We start from the raw sequence: 19,604 nt of genomic DNA, 5'->3' as shown, positions 1-19,604 counted from the left end.
CCTCAGCCTTCTCCCAGAACCACCTACCTGCTACCCCTTCATCCTCAACCTTCTCCCAGAACCACCTCCCTGCTCCCCGTCATCCTCAACCTTCTCCCAGAACCACCTACCTGCTACCCCTTCATCCTCAACCTTCAGGCCACATATCGTGTTCTCGGGAAAAATCTTCGCTGCTGCCCCAGGTGCTCGCCTAGCATCTGTTTACTTTTCTATTGTTTGCCCCCAACAGGGTGTAAATTCTGTGAGGGCAAGGACTTGACTTGTTCACTGCTCTTCACCCAGAGTTCAACGTGTGTTGAATGCATTAATCATTCTCGCCTCTCTTGGTTACCTTACATCTGTCTTGTGACTGGGCTCAGATCTGTTTCTCATTAGATGGGGAGTCCCACGGGGGTGGGAGCCATGTCTGCTCTGTTCAGCATTGTATCCCTGCATGCACCCCAGGAGGCCTTTTACAAATGTATATTGAATAAATTTTATCACAACCATGTGAAAAATCATACCAAATGGTTAATAGTGATTGTGTTAAGACTGTGAAAACATCACTGATTTTTTTTCTCTAACTACAAGAAAAATTATAATGGAAAAAAGCCCCAACAATATAAAAATTAACAACAAGAAAAAATAGGCTCATATATTATATTTACCGGATAAACATAATTAAAAAGTTAAAAATAGAAATGATACCTATAATTATTCTGCCCTAAGAGACCAGATGTTCTCATTTTTTCCCCCAATGTGTGCAGCATTTTATATAGCTTGGAATAGATAAAACCTGCATTTTGTCTTTCCTGCTTCGTGCTATGTGACATTCCCAGGATGCTGCATTGCCCGCATAATTATTTTTAGAAACTAGTGTACAGGGAGGAGGGCTGTTTCTTCAAGATTTACTTCTTGAGGTCAAATTCAAACTGTGGGAGTCTTCCCATAGAGGTACGGATCTCTGACTTCATTGGCCAGAAGTTGGGAAAGAAACAGGCTTTGAAGGATGTGAGCGCAAGCCTGGACTGAGCACTTGACGTCAAATGAAGTGTGATGATTTTCAAAGAGAGTCAATGTTTCATCAAGCCTCTAGTAAAAATGAATAAATAGTTATGTTGTTTGGAGAATTCCGAAGTCAGGTAGCTTGACTGTGTTCTGAGATGAGGTGGATGCATTGACAAGCGGTGGGGGGGATGGTGCTGAGTGTCAGGCTCGAACAATCGGGGCGGGGGGAGGACTTCGAGAACATAGAATGGGGAACAAGTGTGGGACATTAATAAATGAGGTGATGACAAGCTGGAGGCAGCCAGTACTGATTAGAAACAGTTACTTGTGGTCCCTTGGTTGGCAGGGAAGTGGCAGCAGAGACAGGAGTGACCAGGCGTCCGAGGGACAGCAGTGACAGATGGAGGCACCCAGGCGGATGCTGTGGCCTGGACATGACTGCTGCCTCATGCGTTTCAAAATGCAAGTCTGGGCAGGATGGCCTCTGGCTTCCTTCTCGATTATTTTATAAAATGACAGTATCATAGCCCCAAGCAGGAGCCTGGGTCGAATGAACCACATTACCTTTAACCCCAAATTTGCCACTCTGCGGCTGTCTTGCTCACCATGTTCTTCATCATACAAACTCCCCAGCCCTGGTGCTTCACAGAGGACCCAGGGTAAAGGGTAACTGCTGCAGAATCACATGAAATTCTTTCCCAAGCAGCAGAACTTCCCAAGCTTGGACCCCATCAACAAGCCCAGTGCTGTGCCAAACTGACCACTAAGAGATTTACATCATGTACTTCAGACTCGCCTTTCTGCTCTGTTTGCCCCATCCAGCACTCACGCTTCCTCTCTCTCTCTCTCTCTCTCTCTGGATTAAGCACCTCTCATTTCCAAACAGTTCTAGGGTTTTCCTGAAATAGAGCAAATTGGCTTTAAAAAAAAAAAAGAACCAGTAATTAAATCACAACCAGTGATTTAATTAAGGGCTAAGCAACCTTTTCATTTGAAAGAGGACAAGTACGACGAAAGGGCAGAGGAAAAGGATAAAGAAGGAATGATAGGACTTCAGGCCTGGTGTTTGGAAGGTGTGGGGCAGGCACATTTGTGCTCTGGATGGCCTTTCCTATCCATCTCAAGTCACACTGGCTTTGACGACAAAGCATTAGCTGTCATTTGTGTTAATTTCTTTATCTAAAATCATTATATTCAACCGTTTCTTCTCTGTAAGTAAACGTTTATCTTTGACCACTAGACCCTATCTATTATGTTCAATGTTGAATCCCCACTGTCTACACTGGGACTGGTCCATGGACATTGCTCAAGAAACACTGAATGAATGAATGAGTAATCAGAACTAGAATATTCTGGTTTCTGCATGTCATTAAATCATCAATCATTCAACTGTATTATTAGGTCAGGTTCGCATAATGCTCAACCCAAGTTGTCATCACCAGCTTGATTACTTTAACGGCTAGCAAAAACTTGTGGATTGTATTTAGAAAAACACAGCTAAAATACGTACATGGTGGGGAAAAGGAAATTCTGACCAGGGCCAGTTTCTCTCCCAGACTCAGAGTTTATGCAGCTCTCCCTAGGTCAAGTTTAACGTCCTATCTCATGAATGTGCACTTGATATGAAGAAATTTAAAGGATGCATTGACATTTTTGTTTTATTTCAGCAAACTCCAGAAGACAAAGAGGGATATCAGATGGCTTCAGGGAGTGACTGGCGAATGGTTTGAGGAAATTCAAAGAAAAAAGTTCTGCAATGAAACAGATGTTAGCCAAATGTTAAAACAACCACTTACATACAGACTAAGGAAGGGGATGGCAGAAAATGGTGAGAAAAAAATTTAGATCTAGATTTTTTTTTTCCTTACAGCACTGTATTCTAGATAATGACTCAGTGGGTCTCCGATTTAACCAATCCATATTTAGGCTTATTTTTAAATCATAAGGTACGAAAGTTTTATAACCTAGCATATAATAAAAAGAGTGAATTGAAAATGTGCTATAATGTCTTGGGGGTATGTTTTTAGAATCAGGCAAGATAGCGTAGTGGTTAAGAACACAGACATCAATATTTAAAAAAGGCTTGGATTCACATCTCCACTCTCTTGGTATTCTCTATTCTATCAGAATCCATGTAACTGTTCAAGTTACTTATTCTCTATAAGCTTCAATGTTCTCATCTTTAAATGGGTATGATGATACACCTCAGAGGGTCGTTGTGTATGTATAGTGCACCGAGCTGGAGCACAGTAAGCACTTAAATGATTGGGATGATGGTGCAGAAGAAGGGGGAGATGGAGGGGGAGAAAAAGGGGGAGGGGGAATTATGGGAGAAGGTGGTAGAAGAGCCGCCACCCTTCTGGTACTTTGGTAACTTAAACTCCATAGGTAAGTGCTTCTTTGAACATCCCAACCATGTGACTACTCACACGTCACTTATCTTCACCCATCACTTTTTTTTTTCAATCTGTAAATGAGGATAATAAAACCCACTTTCACAGGACTATTGTGAGAATAACAAAGTGCATTCAGCATTATAAACTATGAAAACAGTATAGAGTATCTTCCTACTGATAGAGTCATATTGACTACTTTTGCTGGCGTGTTACTAACATTAGTAACATCAAGAAACATGTAACAATATTTCTAAAGTTATACTGACAATATTTTACAACTCCCATAATAAACAAATCTATCTAAAAAGACTCATAGTTCAGACTTCGAAATTAACCCCATATTTACCATGATGACTTTCCCCTTACCTTGAATTCCTCTAATATTTATAAATTCAGCATGTCCAAATATATTACAGTATTACAGACTTTGTATATGTTGATATTGCCTTAGAATTTTTAACGCTCACATATATAACTATATGTTATCTATACATACATTAGGCATGTTTATATTACAGGCAGACACACATATAAACCATATGTGTAGCAAATACGCATACACACAGATAGATTTCTGATGGGAATAAGGAACACTCTAAGTGGCTTGATTTCCTTTTCCTTTACTTTCTTTGGAGTAAAAAGTTACATGGTGTCCATCAGTATGGTTTTAAAGCACTAAGATAAAAAATGTCTGAAGGACAGGGTGGCTAAAGGCACCCCGAAAGTTGAACGAGGGCCGTGACACCTTACGTTGGGCTTTGGGTGGATTCGCGCAGCTGGTGTGCGGGGAGGCACGTGCCACGGAACCGCGGCTCACGGTGCATATTGAAAGGGCTCCCTACTCTTTGTGAGGATTTTCTCTACGCAGCAGAGCCTTCAGAAGCACAGGGCGCCCCTGAGTTCCTAGGGTCTTCATGTGGGGATGCCTGCTGCATTCTCCGTCTCCATCGAGAGGCGGGAAGCAAGAGCGAGGGCTCAGGTCTCTGAGATGTATTTACCTGGAAATATTGAGTGATGCCAAATTTCTACAATTTCCCTCTAGATCCCATGGAATTACAAACATCAAGATCTAAAACTACAGCTAATCAAAGAAACCCAACATCCATTTCTTCTCGACTGAGCTTCAGATCGTCGTTTGCTTCCCTGTTCTCATTCAGAAAATCCAGAAAGGAGACTTTAAAGCTTCAGTCACTGGGACAGAAAGGGTGAGTTAAACTCGGATCACGTGACAACCCTGATGGCAGAGGCCGGTAGCCTGTTTTGTGTTCAGAATGTTTAATGTTTGTTCTCTGACGTTAAATGCAGATAGTCACAAAAGAAACAGGACTGAACTCGCAGAGGGACAAAGTCCTTCTGACACCACGAAACTTGGCTCTTTTGAAAGCCAACTTCTAACCAACTGCACAGATCCCAGGTGGTGCACGCGGTGAATAATGGGTTAAATGTTGGGAAATGTTCATTGACTTTCTCCACTGTTTCAAGAGCCTGGTCTATGCTCTGGTCAGGAAGGTATCTTCAAATCAAAACTACTTTTTCCTTGGGGATATGTGTATCTGTGGTCACAAGGAGAGATGGGGTAGAAAGATGAAATGAAAGTAAATGAGATGAGCAATGAGAGTAGAGAAAACTGGCATTTTAAAATTGAGGGGATGAGGATATTACTGTGACTAGCAGTATTCAGAACGGCTGTTCTGCTGTGGGGACCCAGAATTTAAACTTAAGGTAAAGAAAGGGAAGCTTTTTGAAACAGGCATCGTTCCAGAGAGTTCCCAGTGTAGAACGGTGTAAAAATCAGTTCATCCTGACTCACAGGTTATTGGATTGTTTTGTGAAAAACAAGCAAGGCTTTGCTTACATGCAATTGAGCTGACTGCTAAATATTTTCAGCATGTCTTCCTGGTTGAAAAGCTTCCCACCCTCTTAAGGTGTTGGCCTCACACGTGATGTGTGCCGTCACACCATTAAGAGTGCGTTGCTGCACTAAATAGGAGGTGCTGGAGGTCACTCTTGCTGAAAACAGTAAGTGGCACGCGGCTTCGTGGGGCCGGTGATGAGGCTCCCGAACCTGGAGAACAGAACTCTGTCCTCCCCTCTTGGGTGGATGGAAGGTGTTTTGCTCCCAGCTTTCACCTGAGCCTGCTTTTGTCTTTGCTGAAATAATGAAGAGCTGAACAGAATGTAGATTTATGTGACTGTCCCTACCAGAGTCACTTGCAAGGAAGTACTCTGCAAATAGGTGAGTTGCTTTTCTTTGTAAAAATGTTTGAAACGCTAGTAATCCTCTCGTTTGGAGATTTAAAATCGAAGGGTATTTCCTGTGGAGGGAATATGTATTTTAAGGACAAAAAAAAATATTCCTGATGTGTGGTGAAGCTGGGACTTGTGATGGAATTTGTGTTTTAGGTGATTTTCTTTAAGGCAGAGTTTTATACAACTGAACAATCTAACATCAGTAAACCTGGAAAAGTTGAGGAACCTGTTCACTCTGTGGACAAGTTATTTCTGAGCTCATATTGCAAGTCACTGCAAAAATGGATCAAAGAAGACAGCAAATCTAGAATCTTCCATCTGGGTATCATGTTTTCTGGTTACAGATCAAGGTTAAAAAAAAAAATTGCAACTTCACAAAATCCTATTTAGCAACCATCCTTCTTGTGTGCCAACCTGACTTGCAGCTTTCTTTTAACCATACCAACTGAAACATAAAAATCAGAATGCAGAAATGGAACAGATTTTATCCTTTAAGTATATATGTGTATGTTAAGCAGTTTTCAGAATTTGTCTTCTCTAAATACATTTTAGTTTCAAAATGGAAATGGAAATAAATATTTATGAATTGTGCTGGTGCAGAATATCATGAGGGCACTGGTTTTTTGCTCCTAAGAAGTTTCGGTAGATAAACTGCAAAAACATGTCCTTTTTATTTTTATTTTATTTTCTTAAAAATTTTTTTAAGATTTTATTTATTTATCCATTTGACAGAGAGGTAGAGAGAGAGCACAAGTAGGCAGAGCGGCAGGCAGAGGGAGAGGGAGAAGCAGGCTCTCCACTGAGCAGGGAGCCTCACACAGGGCTTGATCCCAGGACCCCAGGATCATGACCCAAGCCGAAGGCAGACACCTAACCGACTGAGCCACCCACGTGCCCCTGTCCTTTTTATTCTTAAATATGTGTGTGACCTAAATATTTGGATATAAATCCTGAGTGTATGTGTGTGTGTGTGTGTGTGTGTGTGGCCAGGGGTTGGTTTTAGGGAGTGTTGTGCTATGGTAGGAATATAAATTGTGTATTGTACATTTCCAGAGACTCTTTACTCTTAAGTAGAGCCTACCTTTCTTTGATAGTTCTGATCTTTTGAAATACAAAATCAACCTTCCAAATACATGATTCAGGAGCTCCTCCTTGCCTTTAACTGCACCAGGAAGAACTGACAAGCCCCAGGAAAGCACAGTCATCCTGTGCCAGGTGGCCATCAGGTTCCTACTTGCCAAAGCCATCTGGGCTCCACTTTGTCACACTCGGGGCTCTGAGAACACGTCAGCGAAGCAGTTGAGAGGATCTTTTGCAAATCACAGGAAGAGAACCCACCCCTCCAGGCAAAATACAGCCTTCTGTTCAGCCCTGAAAGACTCGAGTATCAGAGAACTTTCTTTTCATCTTTTAAGCTGTGGTTTAACCAAGAAATGACACTGGATCATGGAGAACACTCCCCAGAAGAAAATGGATTTGGTCATTTCATCAGATATTTACTTTAGAAAGGCCCAGCCAGTAAAAGTATATGATATACTGAAGCTTTGGTTTCCTCTTAGGAGTGGATAAAAAAGCCATGAGAACATGGTGACTGAATGAATTAACAAAAAGGCAAAAAGTTTTGTCATTTCTGCTTCAAATAGGATGAGTTTCTCCTCCCAAATCTGTGCACTTCTCAAATTATCCCATTATTTTAAAATATATTTATTTATTTATTTGAGAGAGAGGAAGAGCAGGGGGAGGAGCAAAGGGGGAAAGAATTCCAAGCAGATTCCACGAGCTGAGTGCAGAGCCCGACTCTGGGCTGGATCCTAGGACCCCGAGAACGTGACCTGAGCCGAAACCAAGAGTCAGGCACTCAACCCACTGAGCCACCCAGACACCACTATCCCATTATTATTTTAATCCTATTTGTAAATGATTGAATTATATTCCCTCTGACCCCTCCTCAACCCCAGGAAAAAGGAAAAATATTTTCCACTCATGTTTCGATTTGTTTATTGCCGGCCAACACTTTCAAGAGAAGTATACATGTATATTGCAAGTATCTTTCCCCCAACATTTCCCTGTAGGTTCTGTCTCCTCGTGTCTTGTGATAGGGCATCTAGTGCCTATGGCATAGTGCTCAGCCCCGCACCCCCCCATGCCAGCACGAAATTTCAGTAACCTAGAGCCTCAAAAATTCCTTCTACGGAGTTTAGCAAGTACGCAAGAGTGTAGGTCCTGAGCTTACAAATGCAATCTTCCTGGCTACCAAAGAGGATTTACAGTTGTTCATTCCTTATTCCAGACGCCCATGATCCCAATAATGCCCTCCCTGCTATGAATACGTGCTGTGCGCACCCCTCTGGGTCTCATGCTACCACGCCATCCACAGTGAAGTTGCCCCTTCAAGGGGGCCACTTACATTGTCAAAACTGTGTCGCCATGTGCCGCTAGTTCATGAGGGCGATTTTAGGGATGTGGATCCCCACCCCCTTCCTTTGTTGTAGTCCCAAGGACCAGGGCAAAGTGAAAAGACGAGGGAACCAGTTCATAAGACTCATGAGTAGCATGTACAATTCAATTTAAGATCCCCTCTTTTCTTTGAGAACCATCACAGTGCTTATTCTGTGTTAAGTACCCACCGCGTGGTGGTGATGAGAGCGGGCAGCGCCTCTCCGGGGCTAAGTGCATGCCCCTTACCCTGCAGCTTCAGGAGGATTTTATTTTTCCCTTGAGATGCAAAGCGCCTCGCTGCTCTCCAGACATGCCCCAATTTGCCTGGCCCACGGGGTGTACACCGCTCCAGCCGCAGCCCCAGGTTACGCAAGCAAGACATTGAGCTACTGTTTTGGAAAATTAAAAAGGCAGGTGATATTTTTTTTCCCCTGGATTCTGGTCATTCTCTTTTTCTCTCTCTCACTCGCTATACATGCCACTCCCTGCAAATGCCTGAGTTCAAAGACACAAAAATCTTAGACTCCTCGATGGAAGGAGAAGTCAGAGTCAGCGAGATCCTCCTTTGGAAATGCTCCTTCTGTGAACCCAGGTGCGGTCTCCACGGGCAGGGCTGTGATGACAAGAAGAAGAAGCACGACAGGGGGAGTGGTCTGGAGTCTACCCTGGGTGGCCAGTGGTGTTCCCAGGTGACAGGGCTGATCATTAGTATAATCTCATCAGCAATTTAAAATTAATGACACTTGGCCCCGAATCTGAGATTCTGATTCAGAAGGTCTGAAGTAGGGCACGGGGAACTTCATTTATTTGTTTATTTTAAATTCTCCAGGATATTCGGGTGCTCAGCCAGGTTTGAAACCCCCAGCAGCCTTGCTTCGGGAAGGGCTGTCAGAACTCTCCGCATGGGTGTTGTTAGCCCAGGTGATAGTTTTGCTTTTGTTTATTTATCGAGCTTTTATCAAAGTCTTACTCTGGATCAGATACTACTGTTCGTACTGAGGATAAAATTGTGAAAATAAGGCACAGGCCCTTCCTGGAGAAATCTGTAAGCCGGTGGGGAAGAGCAGAGCATTGCCTGTGGCTGGGCGGAGGTGCCCCACAGAACTCTGGGACGTGGCAGAACATCATGGGTTCAGGTATTTCTCATGGCAGTTTTCTGGCAGATGACAGTAACTTGAGGAAGGGGTGCTCTGTGGGATTCACACAGGGATACCATCTGGCCTCGCTGCGGCCAAGTACGCTGGGGATTGTGGTGTCATATGGTGAGTGCGAGGGAGGGTGCACGGTATTCCAGCCTTGAGAACATATAGGAGAAGCACTTAACTCAGACTCGAGGACCAGAAGCCTTCCTGGAAGAGGAGAGACCATTGTCAAAGGACATACAGGACTAAGCTTGGTAATTAAGAGTTGGGAGGTTGCACCAGGCAGAAAAACTGACACAGCCAAGGTGTGGAGACTGGAAAAAGCAAGAACTCATCTAGGTCACCGAGGTTCAGTGACCCAGGATAAGGTGAGACCAGTAAGAGATGGAATGGGAGAGGTTGCCAAGGCCACTGGCAGTGCTGAGAAGCTTGGATTTGATCCCATAGACAATGGGAAATCATTAATCACTTTTACTTTAATACCATTTTTCCTTACTTTATATATATATGTATATATTTTATATATGTATATATTTTATTTATGTGTGTGTGTGTATGTGTGTATTTCTCTTATATATATGTGTATGTATATATATATCCAATATATATATATAGGATAAAGTCACCCACAACCCGCTGCCCTGGACAAACACTAAAATATTTTGGTGTATTCAATGCATGTGTGTGGGTACATATATCTATTTTATCCATTTCTAGTTTTTCTTTCTTTTTTTTTTTTTTTTTTTTAAGTAGGCTCCATGCCCAGCCTGGAGCCCAGTGCAGGGCTTAAACTCACAACCCTGAGATCAAGACCTGAGCTGAGATCAAGAGTTAGACACTCAGCCGACTGAGCCACCCAGGTGCCCCTCCGTTGCTAGTTTGTAAGCAGAAGAATGACATGATCAGATCTTCATTTTACAAAGATCATTTTAGCATGGTGCTTCTCAACCAGGGCCAATTTTGCCCTCCAAAAGACATTTCTGGTTTTCACAACTGAAGGGTGGGAATTCTGGGCATCCAGTGGGTAGGGGGTCAGAGATGTTGCTAAGTACCCCATGTTGCACGACCACCCCCCCCCCCCCGCAAAGAGATGCCCATAGGGCCGAGGCTGGGAGATTGATCTGGCTGGAGCACAAAGAACAGACTCGAGGAGGCAAAACTCAAGTCAGAAAAACCAGGTAAAGGACTGTTGAGATGATGGATGAGGTAGCAGGCAGGGAGGAGGGCAAACAGCAGACAGATTCGTGCACGACTTAGAATGTAGAATCAGGGGAACCTGCTGATGGGATGTGGTGGGTGAAGAAGAAGGAGGAATGGAGGTGAACTCTCCTCTCCAACTTAGGAAACTCAGCGGGTGATGGTGATGAAAGAGAGTTGAAGCAGATGTGATAAGGATAAAAAGGAACACATTTGCTTATTTATGCAATGAAGAGTGTTCAAAGAACACCATGTGCGGTGCTTTGGAAGGAAGCTTGCAGCCCTTGCTTTTGTGGGCTTTAGTCCGGTGAGGACGACAAAATGGAAATAGAGAAATGTAGAATGCTAGTGCTAAGATGGGGAAGTTCCACGTGCTCTAGGAGCACATATGAAGGAGTGTATGGTAGATTAAGTCTTGAGCCCAAGAGGTCTTCCAGTGAAAATGACATCAGTAATGATTGTTCAAGGGGATGAGAGTTGTCCAAGCAAACAAGTGGTAGAAAGATGTTTCAGGCACATTCTGTGCAGATGCTCAGAGCTGTGCCAATTCCCCATGGCAGAGGGATATACAAAGGTGAGATACGAGGCTGGAGAGTGTGTGGGGACTAGATCATATAGAGCCTTATGAGTGCACAGAAGAATTTGAACTTTCACCTGAGAGCAGGTGGGAATCATAAAATGTTACACCAGGAAGTGGTGTAATTCACTTTATACTGATCACTCTGACTAAAGTGTAGAGAGTGGATTGGAACAAAACTTGGAGGGAGAGGAACAGGTAAGGGACTAGTGCAAACATAAGGGCAGCAGATGATAAATGTCTTAACTGGGGTATAAATGGGGGGATGGAGAGGGTTGGGTGGTTTCTGATTGTGAATCAACAGGATCTGTTCATTGATTGGATAGGAAGGAGTAGGCGTGGAAGAAGGACACAGAGTCCATTTGGGACATGGAGGGTCTGAATGGCCCGTGGTCATCCAGATGGATCTCCTCAGTGGCCAGTGCTCAGAGTATACTCCATCAGTACGTGGGGGAAGTCACCTGGGGTTCTGGTTTTTAAAAAGAATGTTCTTGAGTCACGCTCTCATGTACTGAAGTTAGAATTTCTGAATGGTATCTGCAAAGGTATAGAGACAAGAGAGAATATTTTATGGAAGTGAAATAAATTCGGTAAGCCTAGCTTACAGGTAGCTATAGATGAGTGGAGTGAGGGGGGGATGAGGCTTGAAGGGTGAGGGGTGGTCTGAGAGGCTCATCAGACCAAAGAAGAGCCTTGGATCAAGTTAAGATTTTGGATAATACCTTGTAAGATGTTAAGAAGGGGACTGATGTGGTTGCATGCGCATGTTAGACAGATCTCGGTTGGTGGTATGAAGGATGGAGAGGAGCCCAGGCACCCTCCTGCCGCTCTCGGGAACTGAACCCTGCCCCAGCTGCCCACGCTCCAGATCAGATTCGGGGCCTGGGGAGCCTCGTGGGCTGCAGCCCCCAGCGCTCTGGAAAGAGTCTTCACAATCTGGCATGTTCTCTTGGCTCTGGCAAAATTGAATTACTTGCCAGTTCCCAAGCTCCCTGGCTCTTGCCCATCTCCAGGTTTTTGCTCATGCTGTTCCTCACCTTCCATACCTGTTCAACCGCCACCTTCCCCCATCCACTTCCCTGCTCACCCCCACCCCCCCCAAGTGCTCACCAGCACCTCTGCATGTTCAGGGCATTTAACTTAACATCTCCTTATTGTCCGCATCACCTCTTTGCTTGTATTTTGGCTCTTTATGTATCTAATCATTCCTACTGCAAAAGCTCTCAGAGAACAGGGTCCCTATCTCAGTCCTATTTGTATCCTCCAAAGCACTCAGAACAGTGCCTGGCAGGAAGGCAGCCTGGCAGGCTCAATAAGGCTGTAGGGGAAAAGAAGAATAAAAATAAAAGGAGTATTCAAGTTCAGGTAGTATTCGTTTAGAGCTGGTGTTTCAGAGTAATGTGAAACATAGTCCATGATATTAATTTCAATTTTTGTTTAAAATCTGAGCTAAACTGTCAACTATATCTGGGTATCTTTAACATATAAAACTGTATGGCTTCTCAGGTTTTTGTTTTTTGTTTTTTGGGGGGGTTACTTTTTGCATTTTATTGGCTCAGGGGAGGGGCCTCCTCCATGTCACCGGGGGTGCTCACAAGTTCTTCAGCCACTCCAAGCTTGGGCCCTGGGGGACCTGGGGTGGCTGGGCACGTCGGGCATGTTCCCATCATCTTGGAGGGGCACTGGATAGTTGTAGGGCATGGCCTGGTTGATCATGGTGGCGTATTTGGTGGAGGGGCTGAGAGTGGGCAGAATTAGAGCGAGGCCCCTGATGGTGAAGGATGTGACCAGCACCGGCTCCTTGGCCCAGGCATCCTTGAGGAAGGTGGCGAGTCTCCCGGCCATCTTGGTCGCAGCCGGCTTCCCAGGTTTTATGCTCAACTCTGGGAAACCGTGAAGCAGGCAGGAGTTCGAATAAAGGAAAACTGTATCTTGCCACTTTTGACTGATCTGACTTGAAGTTGTAGTTCATTGGTTTAAAGCTTGATTCCCTTTGCTGTTTTCTTAGGGAAGGAGAGGACCTCATTTCATACAGAGCCGTGACTCATTACCGCCTATTAAATCCTGAGCTATAATTCAGGCAGAGTGCCCCTTGGCATAGGATTATGGATCTAAAAGATCAAAATCTATCTCCATTTGGGGCCCATGTCTTGTAAATTTTTCACTTCTACAGAAACTGAGAGAAGCAACATAAACAGTAAAAGCATAATTATGCTCCAAGATAGTTTCATAGTGAATAAGGCATCTTTATAAAAATAAACATCCAGAAACCATCTTTGTAGGGTTTGCTTTTTGAAAATTCCCTTGTAAATTGTTGAGTCTGGCCCTGACCTAATCTCTCTTGAAAATAAAAATGTATGGAAACAGGAAAATCTGTTTCCCATTTGCAAAAAGAGTCCGGACTGGTTAAGAAGGCGTGCTCTGGATTTCAGGAGGCTGTGGCCGGCTCTGAGCTCATCCACTAACTGTGCACCTGGGGCTGTGTCTTCTGACTTCTCTTTGCCTCCATTTCAGGGTCTGTAAAATGACAGCATTCATAGTATCCCCTTCTCAAGAGCAATGTCTTTAAATGAGGTAACGTGCACACAGCACGAGAACACTGACACATAGTAAGCCCGCAACACATGTATACTATTTTTGTTATTATGTCTTTATGCTGCATTCAAATCCAAATCCACCATTATGTAATTTCTTCTTGACTACCTGAGTGATAAAGATGTAAAGCATTGATCCTAAACAGTCATAGGAAAAGGTTTCTGAGATTTTTTTCAACAACGCACTAACCAAGAAATGTCTTCCTATAGGACGTTAGAAATACATCTAATATATTCTCAAGTTATTAAGATATAACAGCAAATGTGCTGTTGATTTTCCTCCTGGTGAAAGTTAGGCACTTCTTCAAAGAAATGATTTCACATTCTTTCCACAGATATGACAGCCACTCAGGACCTCCTGTGTCTGTGAGGCGAACCATTACGGTGAGTAACTAGAAACTAAAGCTTATGCTAAGGAATTCAGAATTAGTGAAATCCCTGGTTGGCTGCCTAAGCAAAATAGGCTTCTCCTTGGCTCAGTTTTAAATTTACCTTAGAAGCTTAGATTTGTCCTTGAGAGTTCAAAGTTTCCCAACTGTTGTAGGTCTCCAGTTAGCTCTGCCAGGAAGGAGCGAGGCCATCGTGTGTCCCCCCACACCAGCCGTGGCATCTCTGATATTCTCCCACGGGTCACTCCCATACAGCTGTAAAGCACTGGGCGCTGGAAGAGGCGAGAGGCACCCACTGGTACTCTTGCAGGCCAGTGTGGGTCTGGGCTCGACCTTTTCTCGACAACATCGTCATTTGTGTTCAGAATGGAAGCCAGCGATCCGTGGGATACATTTGGCTGGTCACAGGGAGGGACTGACCCGAGCGCTCAGATTTAAATGTATCTGTGTTCACATGTTTACAAGATTGAGCAACTGGACGTTTTCCGTATCCTGCTTTTTCATGGTCTTAACTTTTGATCTTCACCTGCCTGTGTCTTACTGTGTGACTCATGTGTTTTGGAGATGAAAGAGAATGTTGGAAAGGACCTAAGAGTGCAGGAGGAGGGTCTTAGTACTAGTACCCCCCTCCCTTTGCAGAAAGCGTAGTAGAATTCTGGTGAGGAGTACATATAAACAGAAGTTCTTTATTTCAGAAACAAAAGAGAGCCCCCTTTCTTCTTCTTTCTGAATAACACTGAGCCCTATCTCCTTTATATGTGTGAGCCCTAGCCAAGACACCATCACCAGCAACCTGCTATACTCTCTTGGAGAACCTGCTATCACCCGGCACTCGACAGAGAGCATCCCATTTAATCCCTAGGGGAAATCTATGAAGTGTGCTAGTATTATCCCCATTTTAAAGATGAAGAAACCGAGGTTTAGAGAATCTGAAGGTCACGTTCAAGGTCGCTGGTAAATGGTAGAGTTGAGATTAGAAAATCTGGGTTTCTGTAACTCCACGGCCAGAGGTCAGTAACGCCTTCAGCTCTGTCAGCCCCGAAGCCCTGTTTGCTTATGAGCCCTGCTGGCTTACTACGGGCAGGCCATCCTTTCACCGAGCAGGGGACTGAAGAGTCGTGCATCCAGCACTGCTCCAGGATGCTTCCGTACTCTTGCTTTTCCTTGGAGAGGGACTCAGAGCTCACCTGCCCCTACCGATAGAGAGCTATGGGGTCTGAAGCATATGAGGAATGTACAAAGAAATGCAAATGCCTACAAGTTATAAAACAGTAGAGCTAATTTGGAATCCTCAAGATTTGAGAACCCAGTCTGAGGATTAATAGATACCTTTCGTTGGCACTCTTGTTTGCTGCTTGCATTTAACCCTTTCACTACTCAGAAGCACGTCCCTCTGCAAGGTGAGAGCTGGGAAAATAAATGAAACTCAAGACAGTGATTGTTGACTCCAGTTAGAAACTTTTATAAAAATTCGGAGAGAAACTGCCAAAAACACAGGTTTTGTATGACATGTAGATTTCCATTATTTATTCATGGAAATCTTATCCCCTTAACCTGCAAACAGATGGAAGCTGGCCACTGATGCTGAGGGGTTCTTGCCAAGATCTGAGGTAATAAACTTCTCCTCACTTGGTTAGCAGCCTGGCAGGAAGGTTACAAAGGGGATTTGGGTATTTTATAGGAGATTGTGCTCCATTTTTAGATGACCTTCCACTCAAAGGGAAGACAGTGCCATGTAAACGTTTTCATCAGCAAAGAAGCAAAGGGGTTTCAGAAAACGGGATTTTTGGAGCTAGAGAGAAGGTTAGAGATTTGTAGCTCAGCGTTTCTCCCAACCTCAGCACTACTGACATCTTGGGCTGGGTGATGCCCTGTTGCGGGGGCTGTCCTGTGTATCACGGGATGTTTGGCAGCATCCCTGGCCTCGACCTCCTAGATGCCAATAGTTCTCCTCCACTCAACTGTGACAAGCAGAAATATCTCCAGGAATTGCCAGTGTTCCTTGAGGTGCACATTGCCCCCAGTGAGTGCTTCCTCTTCCTTACAAGTGAGGAAGCCGAGGTCAAAGTAGTCACCATTTCTGAGATTAGAGATAAGACGAATAGCCTTGACCACCTGATCAATCCACATCTCTGAACAGATTTTGGCTGGGCCTAATGTGAGGTGACGTATGAGCTCTGTACTCCCAGAAACACATCTCCAGCGCACCTACCACAATGGGCCAGTGTGAGCTCCCTGAGGCGGGGACAGTGTCTGCTCACCTGCGTCTCCCCACTGCTTGGAACCTCCTGGACACTCAGAAATTGAAAGAAGGAATGAATGAGTGCTTTCAAGCTACAGGTGTACTGGTGGACTTGACCTTTGCAGGAAGGCAGACACAGAACAAATTCAGCAACACCTTGAAAAATTAATTTGTTGACTTTGCCAAGGTGTGTGATAACATCGGTGAGCTCAGGCTTCGACTCCGACAGCTGCCCTACAAGTCCGGCCGCCCTGGGAAGTTCTCAAATGGCGTAAGGTTACCCTGTGACAGAAGGTTTGTTTGTCTCGTCAGAATTGCAGACGAGAGCAGTAGAGTGAGCTGGACTGAGTAAAAGGCCTCATTTTGCTGAGCCTATTTTATGTACCATGTTTGAAAATAGAACTGAGATCTTAAGAGCCAGCATTTTGAGACTCTGGCTTCTAATTCTTTTCCAGTTCATTCGATGGTAAGCCTCAGGATGAGTCCTCCAGGAAATCCTCTGTGACCATGGAAGAATAGGAATGGCTAACAAGTGGACTCACTAAGTGCTAGACACCATGCGAAAGTGTTTCACAGCAATTAATTCATTTAATCCTCACAGCGACCCTGTGGGGCCAGGGGAGGGGTTGTTGCTGTTCTCTTCATTACTATTACGTCTTCATTTTACCAAGAAAGAAACAAAGGTACAGAAAGGTCGCCTTGTCCAAAGTTACACCACTAGTAAGGGGCAGAACTAGGATTTGGATCGGTGTAGAACTCGTGTGTTTGACCATTATGCATTCTTGCCTCAGACATGCTTTTCCGAGTCCTAATACTGTAAATACTTGTGTGTCTCAATTTTTGGAAGGACCTTTACTAGAAATCTCATATATGTAATTTTCTACCTTGGTATAGAGCATCAGTCAGTCGATAGCTGCGTGGCGTGGAAGGCCTGGAATGTTTAAAGCAAGGTTTTTGTCCACAGAGTTTGCCATCTAATTGAAAATCATGTCCATGAGTAGAATACCAGTAAAAAGCAACATAATGGAAAGAACAGGGTTAGGGGTCAGATCATATGAGTGTGAGCAGCCAGGGCTACCATTTATTATTCCTATGATCTGAGTAAGACACTTACCCAGCCTCCGTTTTCCATCTGCAGAATGGGAATGATAATCCCTAGTTAATTTGCAAACTTGTTTTAATGATCCAGTGAGAGAGGATATTTTGAAAGTATATCGAAAATGGAATACATGAGTGATTTTGTTCAAAGATAAGCTGGTTGGTGTCAAGGGACTGGACAAAAGTGTAGTGGAGAAGTTCAGTGGTGGACAAAGGGATGGTGGCAAGATGGTGTTGGAATTCAGCTCAGTAAATCTTAGTGAGTCTCTTACCTGCTGATGCCATTCTGGGTGCTCAGGAGACAGAGGTGAAGACTAGGCTTTCTTAGTTATTTTAGAAGTGGGTCTGCTTCCAGGGTCCTGATCCATTTGTCTTCAAATCCCTGGTTTCCTAGATCGGGGTGGGGACTGGAATGTGTGGTAGGCAGGAAGGGGAGAGGTCTAGTGGTAAAGTGAAAGTGGAAAGAATGTCAACAACTTTGACAGGACATCCCAGGTATGATAATAGGCACCATCACAGGTATGAAAACACCATGGAAACCAATTCTCTCCGGGGAGAAGGGCTCACAGTGATGGTGGTCCATGAGCTGGACTCTGAGGGATGCGTTGCTGTTTTCCGGGGCAAGAAGAAAGAGCAAAGATCAGGAGCAGAGGTGTGGAGGTCTAGAAGAAGGGCACGGCATTCTAGAGAACTGAGTGTGGTGAGCTTGGAGCACAGGGCCCTGGAAGAGAGTTGGGGAGGAATGGCTGAAATTAAAGGTTGGAAGAGCATTTCAACATGAGTTTGCTGCATGGGGGTGTTTGAACCTCATCCTCGAGGCCAGGAATGGGAACTAGGCTTCATCTTCTATGGCAACTTTATGGCATGGAACACTGTTCTGAGGAGGATTCTGAGTCCAAGACAGAGTCCCGACTGAGGATCGGTGTGTGCTCTGGGCCCTGGAGGGATTTACCTCCGTTCTAGGTACAGGGAAACTTCCTCCCAGCAGCTCTCAGACCTGCGTTTGGCCTCAAAAGATGCTTCCAGCTAGGACATAGTGTACTAATAAACTAATAAAACAGTGAAGAGAGGTGATTCAGCCTAGGCTCTGGAATCTCAGAGATTGGGAAGGAATCCTTCCCTCCACCAGTGTGACCTGAAGCACACCGACATCTTGTAACTTCATTTTTTTCCCAAGTGAGGTTTTTCTCAAAGTGGGAATAATCATAGTACCAACCTCATAGCGTGGTTAAAATAATGAAATAAGGTAACCTGTATAAAACCCTAAGACGTTGCCTAGACTATTCAATGTGCCATTACCGCTGCTAATAATAATAATTAATAATAATAGTAACTACTCACATATAGCTCAAATAAAAGGGATCTATAGAGCAGTGATTGTATGCCTGGTCCCTACCAGCAGTTACTTCTTTAACCATTTCATCACTGAACAAAATATCCTTGCAGAGTTAAAGTGGAGTGTAAATAAACTCTCCATATTTTCTCTTCGTCATATAATTTGTACCTGTGTGTATGAGAAGCATCCTTAATATGTTGGACAAGTAGCATTGGTCTTGGAGCAGAAGCTCCGGGCAGACATATAACCAAAGAGGGTAGTATTCAGGGTCTCTAGGGGGTAATAATCCTTCCCAGCTCCAAGAGGTTCATCTCTTCACCTGAGCCCTCAGTCCAAGTATTTTTCGTTTAAGTATAAATTCCCATTATAAAAGCATATGATCCAGGAGGCCAAAAGGGATGTGCTCTGGTCTATATAGAGGAGAGCTGAAGTTCGTTTGGGTGTTAAAATGGTTGAGAGACAATGCTGTTCTCTTAATCAGATGCATCTAGTCTACACGAATGATTAGTTTCCAGTTTTATTACAATTGGTTTTATCCATTTGGTATATCACTGTAGTTATGTTTTGCCTCTATATTTGTTTACTTCTGAGTCTTATATTAGTGTGTTTAATTATATCCAATGACCTACAAAAGTTATCACAGGATTGTTTCTCTCTTATTCATAAATCTCTGCGTGTCTTCCATTCCATTCCTTGCCCATAGAACTGGAAACCATAAGTCAGTGAAATGTGGGCAGGACTCCTACAAGAAATAAGTGACCTAGATCTTGAGAATGAAAACAGGCAGGAGTGAAAATCCTAGATTGAGAAGAATATAGAAATCAGGAGAACCTGGGGTTTGGAATTGGACAGACCTGGGATGGAGAAGTAAAAAACGTTGGAGCTTTGGAAACATTAGAGATTTGGTCTTAGGCGTTCAAGGGGAGGTGAAATGTAACGGCAAACATCAAAGGGAAA

At 44.0% G+C, this 19,604-nt stretch overlaps 2 protein-coding genes across 6 annotated transcripts in view; one reads left to right on the top strand and one right to left on the bottom strand.

Moving 5' to 3' along the window:
* The window catches only part of EXPH5 (exophilin 5), a 69,379-nt gene that overhangs the window by 38,020 nt on the left and 11,755 nt on the right, over positions 1-19,604 (top strand). For 3 of the 5 annotated variants that reach the window (XM_032427786.1, XM_032427787.1, XM_032427785.1), the window contains exons 2-4: positions 2,655-2,815; positions 4,426-4,588; positions 13,918-13,966. In XM_032427786.1, coding sequence (XP_032283677.1) covers positions 2,655-2,815; positions 4,426-4,588; positions 13,918-13,966 — 373 coding nt within the window. Of the gene's footprint in view, positions 1-2,654; positions 2,816-4,425; positions 4,589-13,917; positions 13,967-19,604 lie in introns of those variants that run through there. The other 2 variants (XM_032427789.1, XM_032427788.1) reach the window with 1 other exon arrangement.
* On the bottom strand, positions 10,070-13,907 carry LOC116646851 (NADH dehydrogenase [ubiquinone] 1 alpha subcomplex subunit 3-like). The gene has a single exon (XM_032427790.1). The coding sequence runs from the start codon at positions 12,831-12,833 to the stop codon at positions 12,591-12,593; it is 243 nt and encodes an 80-aa protein (XP_032283681.1). The 5' UTR covers positions 12,834-13,907; the 3' UTR covers positions 10,070-12,590.

This window comes from Phoca vitulina, unplaced genomic scaffold (assembly GCF_004348235.1).
Source record: "Phoca vitulina isolate PV1807 unplaced genomic scaffold, GSC_HSeal_1.0 scaffold38, whole genome shotgun sequence".
Classification (NCBI taxonomy): Eukaryota; Metazoa; Chordata; class Mammalia; order Carnivora; family Phocidae; genus Phoca; species Phoca vitulina.
This window is presented reverse-complemented; position numbering and strand designations above follow the sequence as displayed.

Excerpts from the sequence above, each read along its gene's own strand:
- LOC116646851 (XM_032427790.1), bottom strand. The coding sequence starts at position 12,833 with ATGGCCGGGAGACTCGCCACCTTCCTCAAGGATGCCTGGGCCAAGGAG.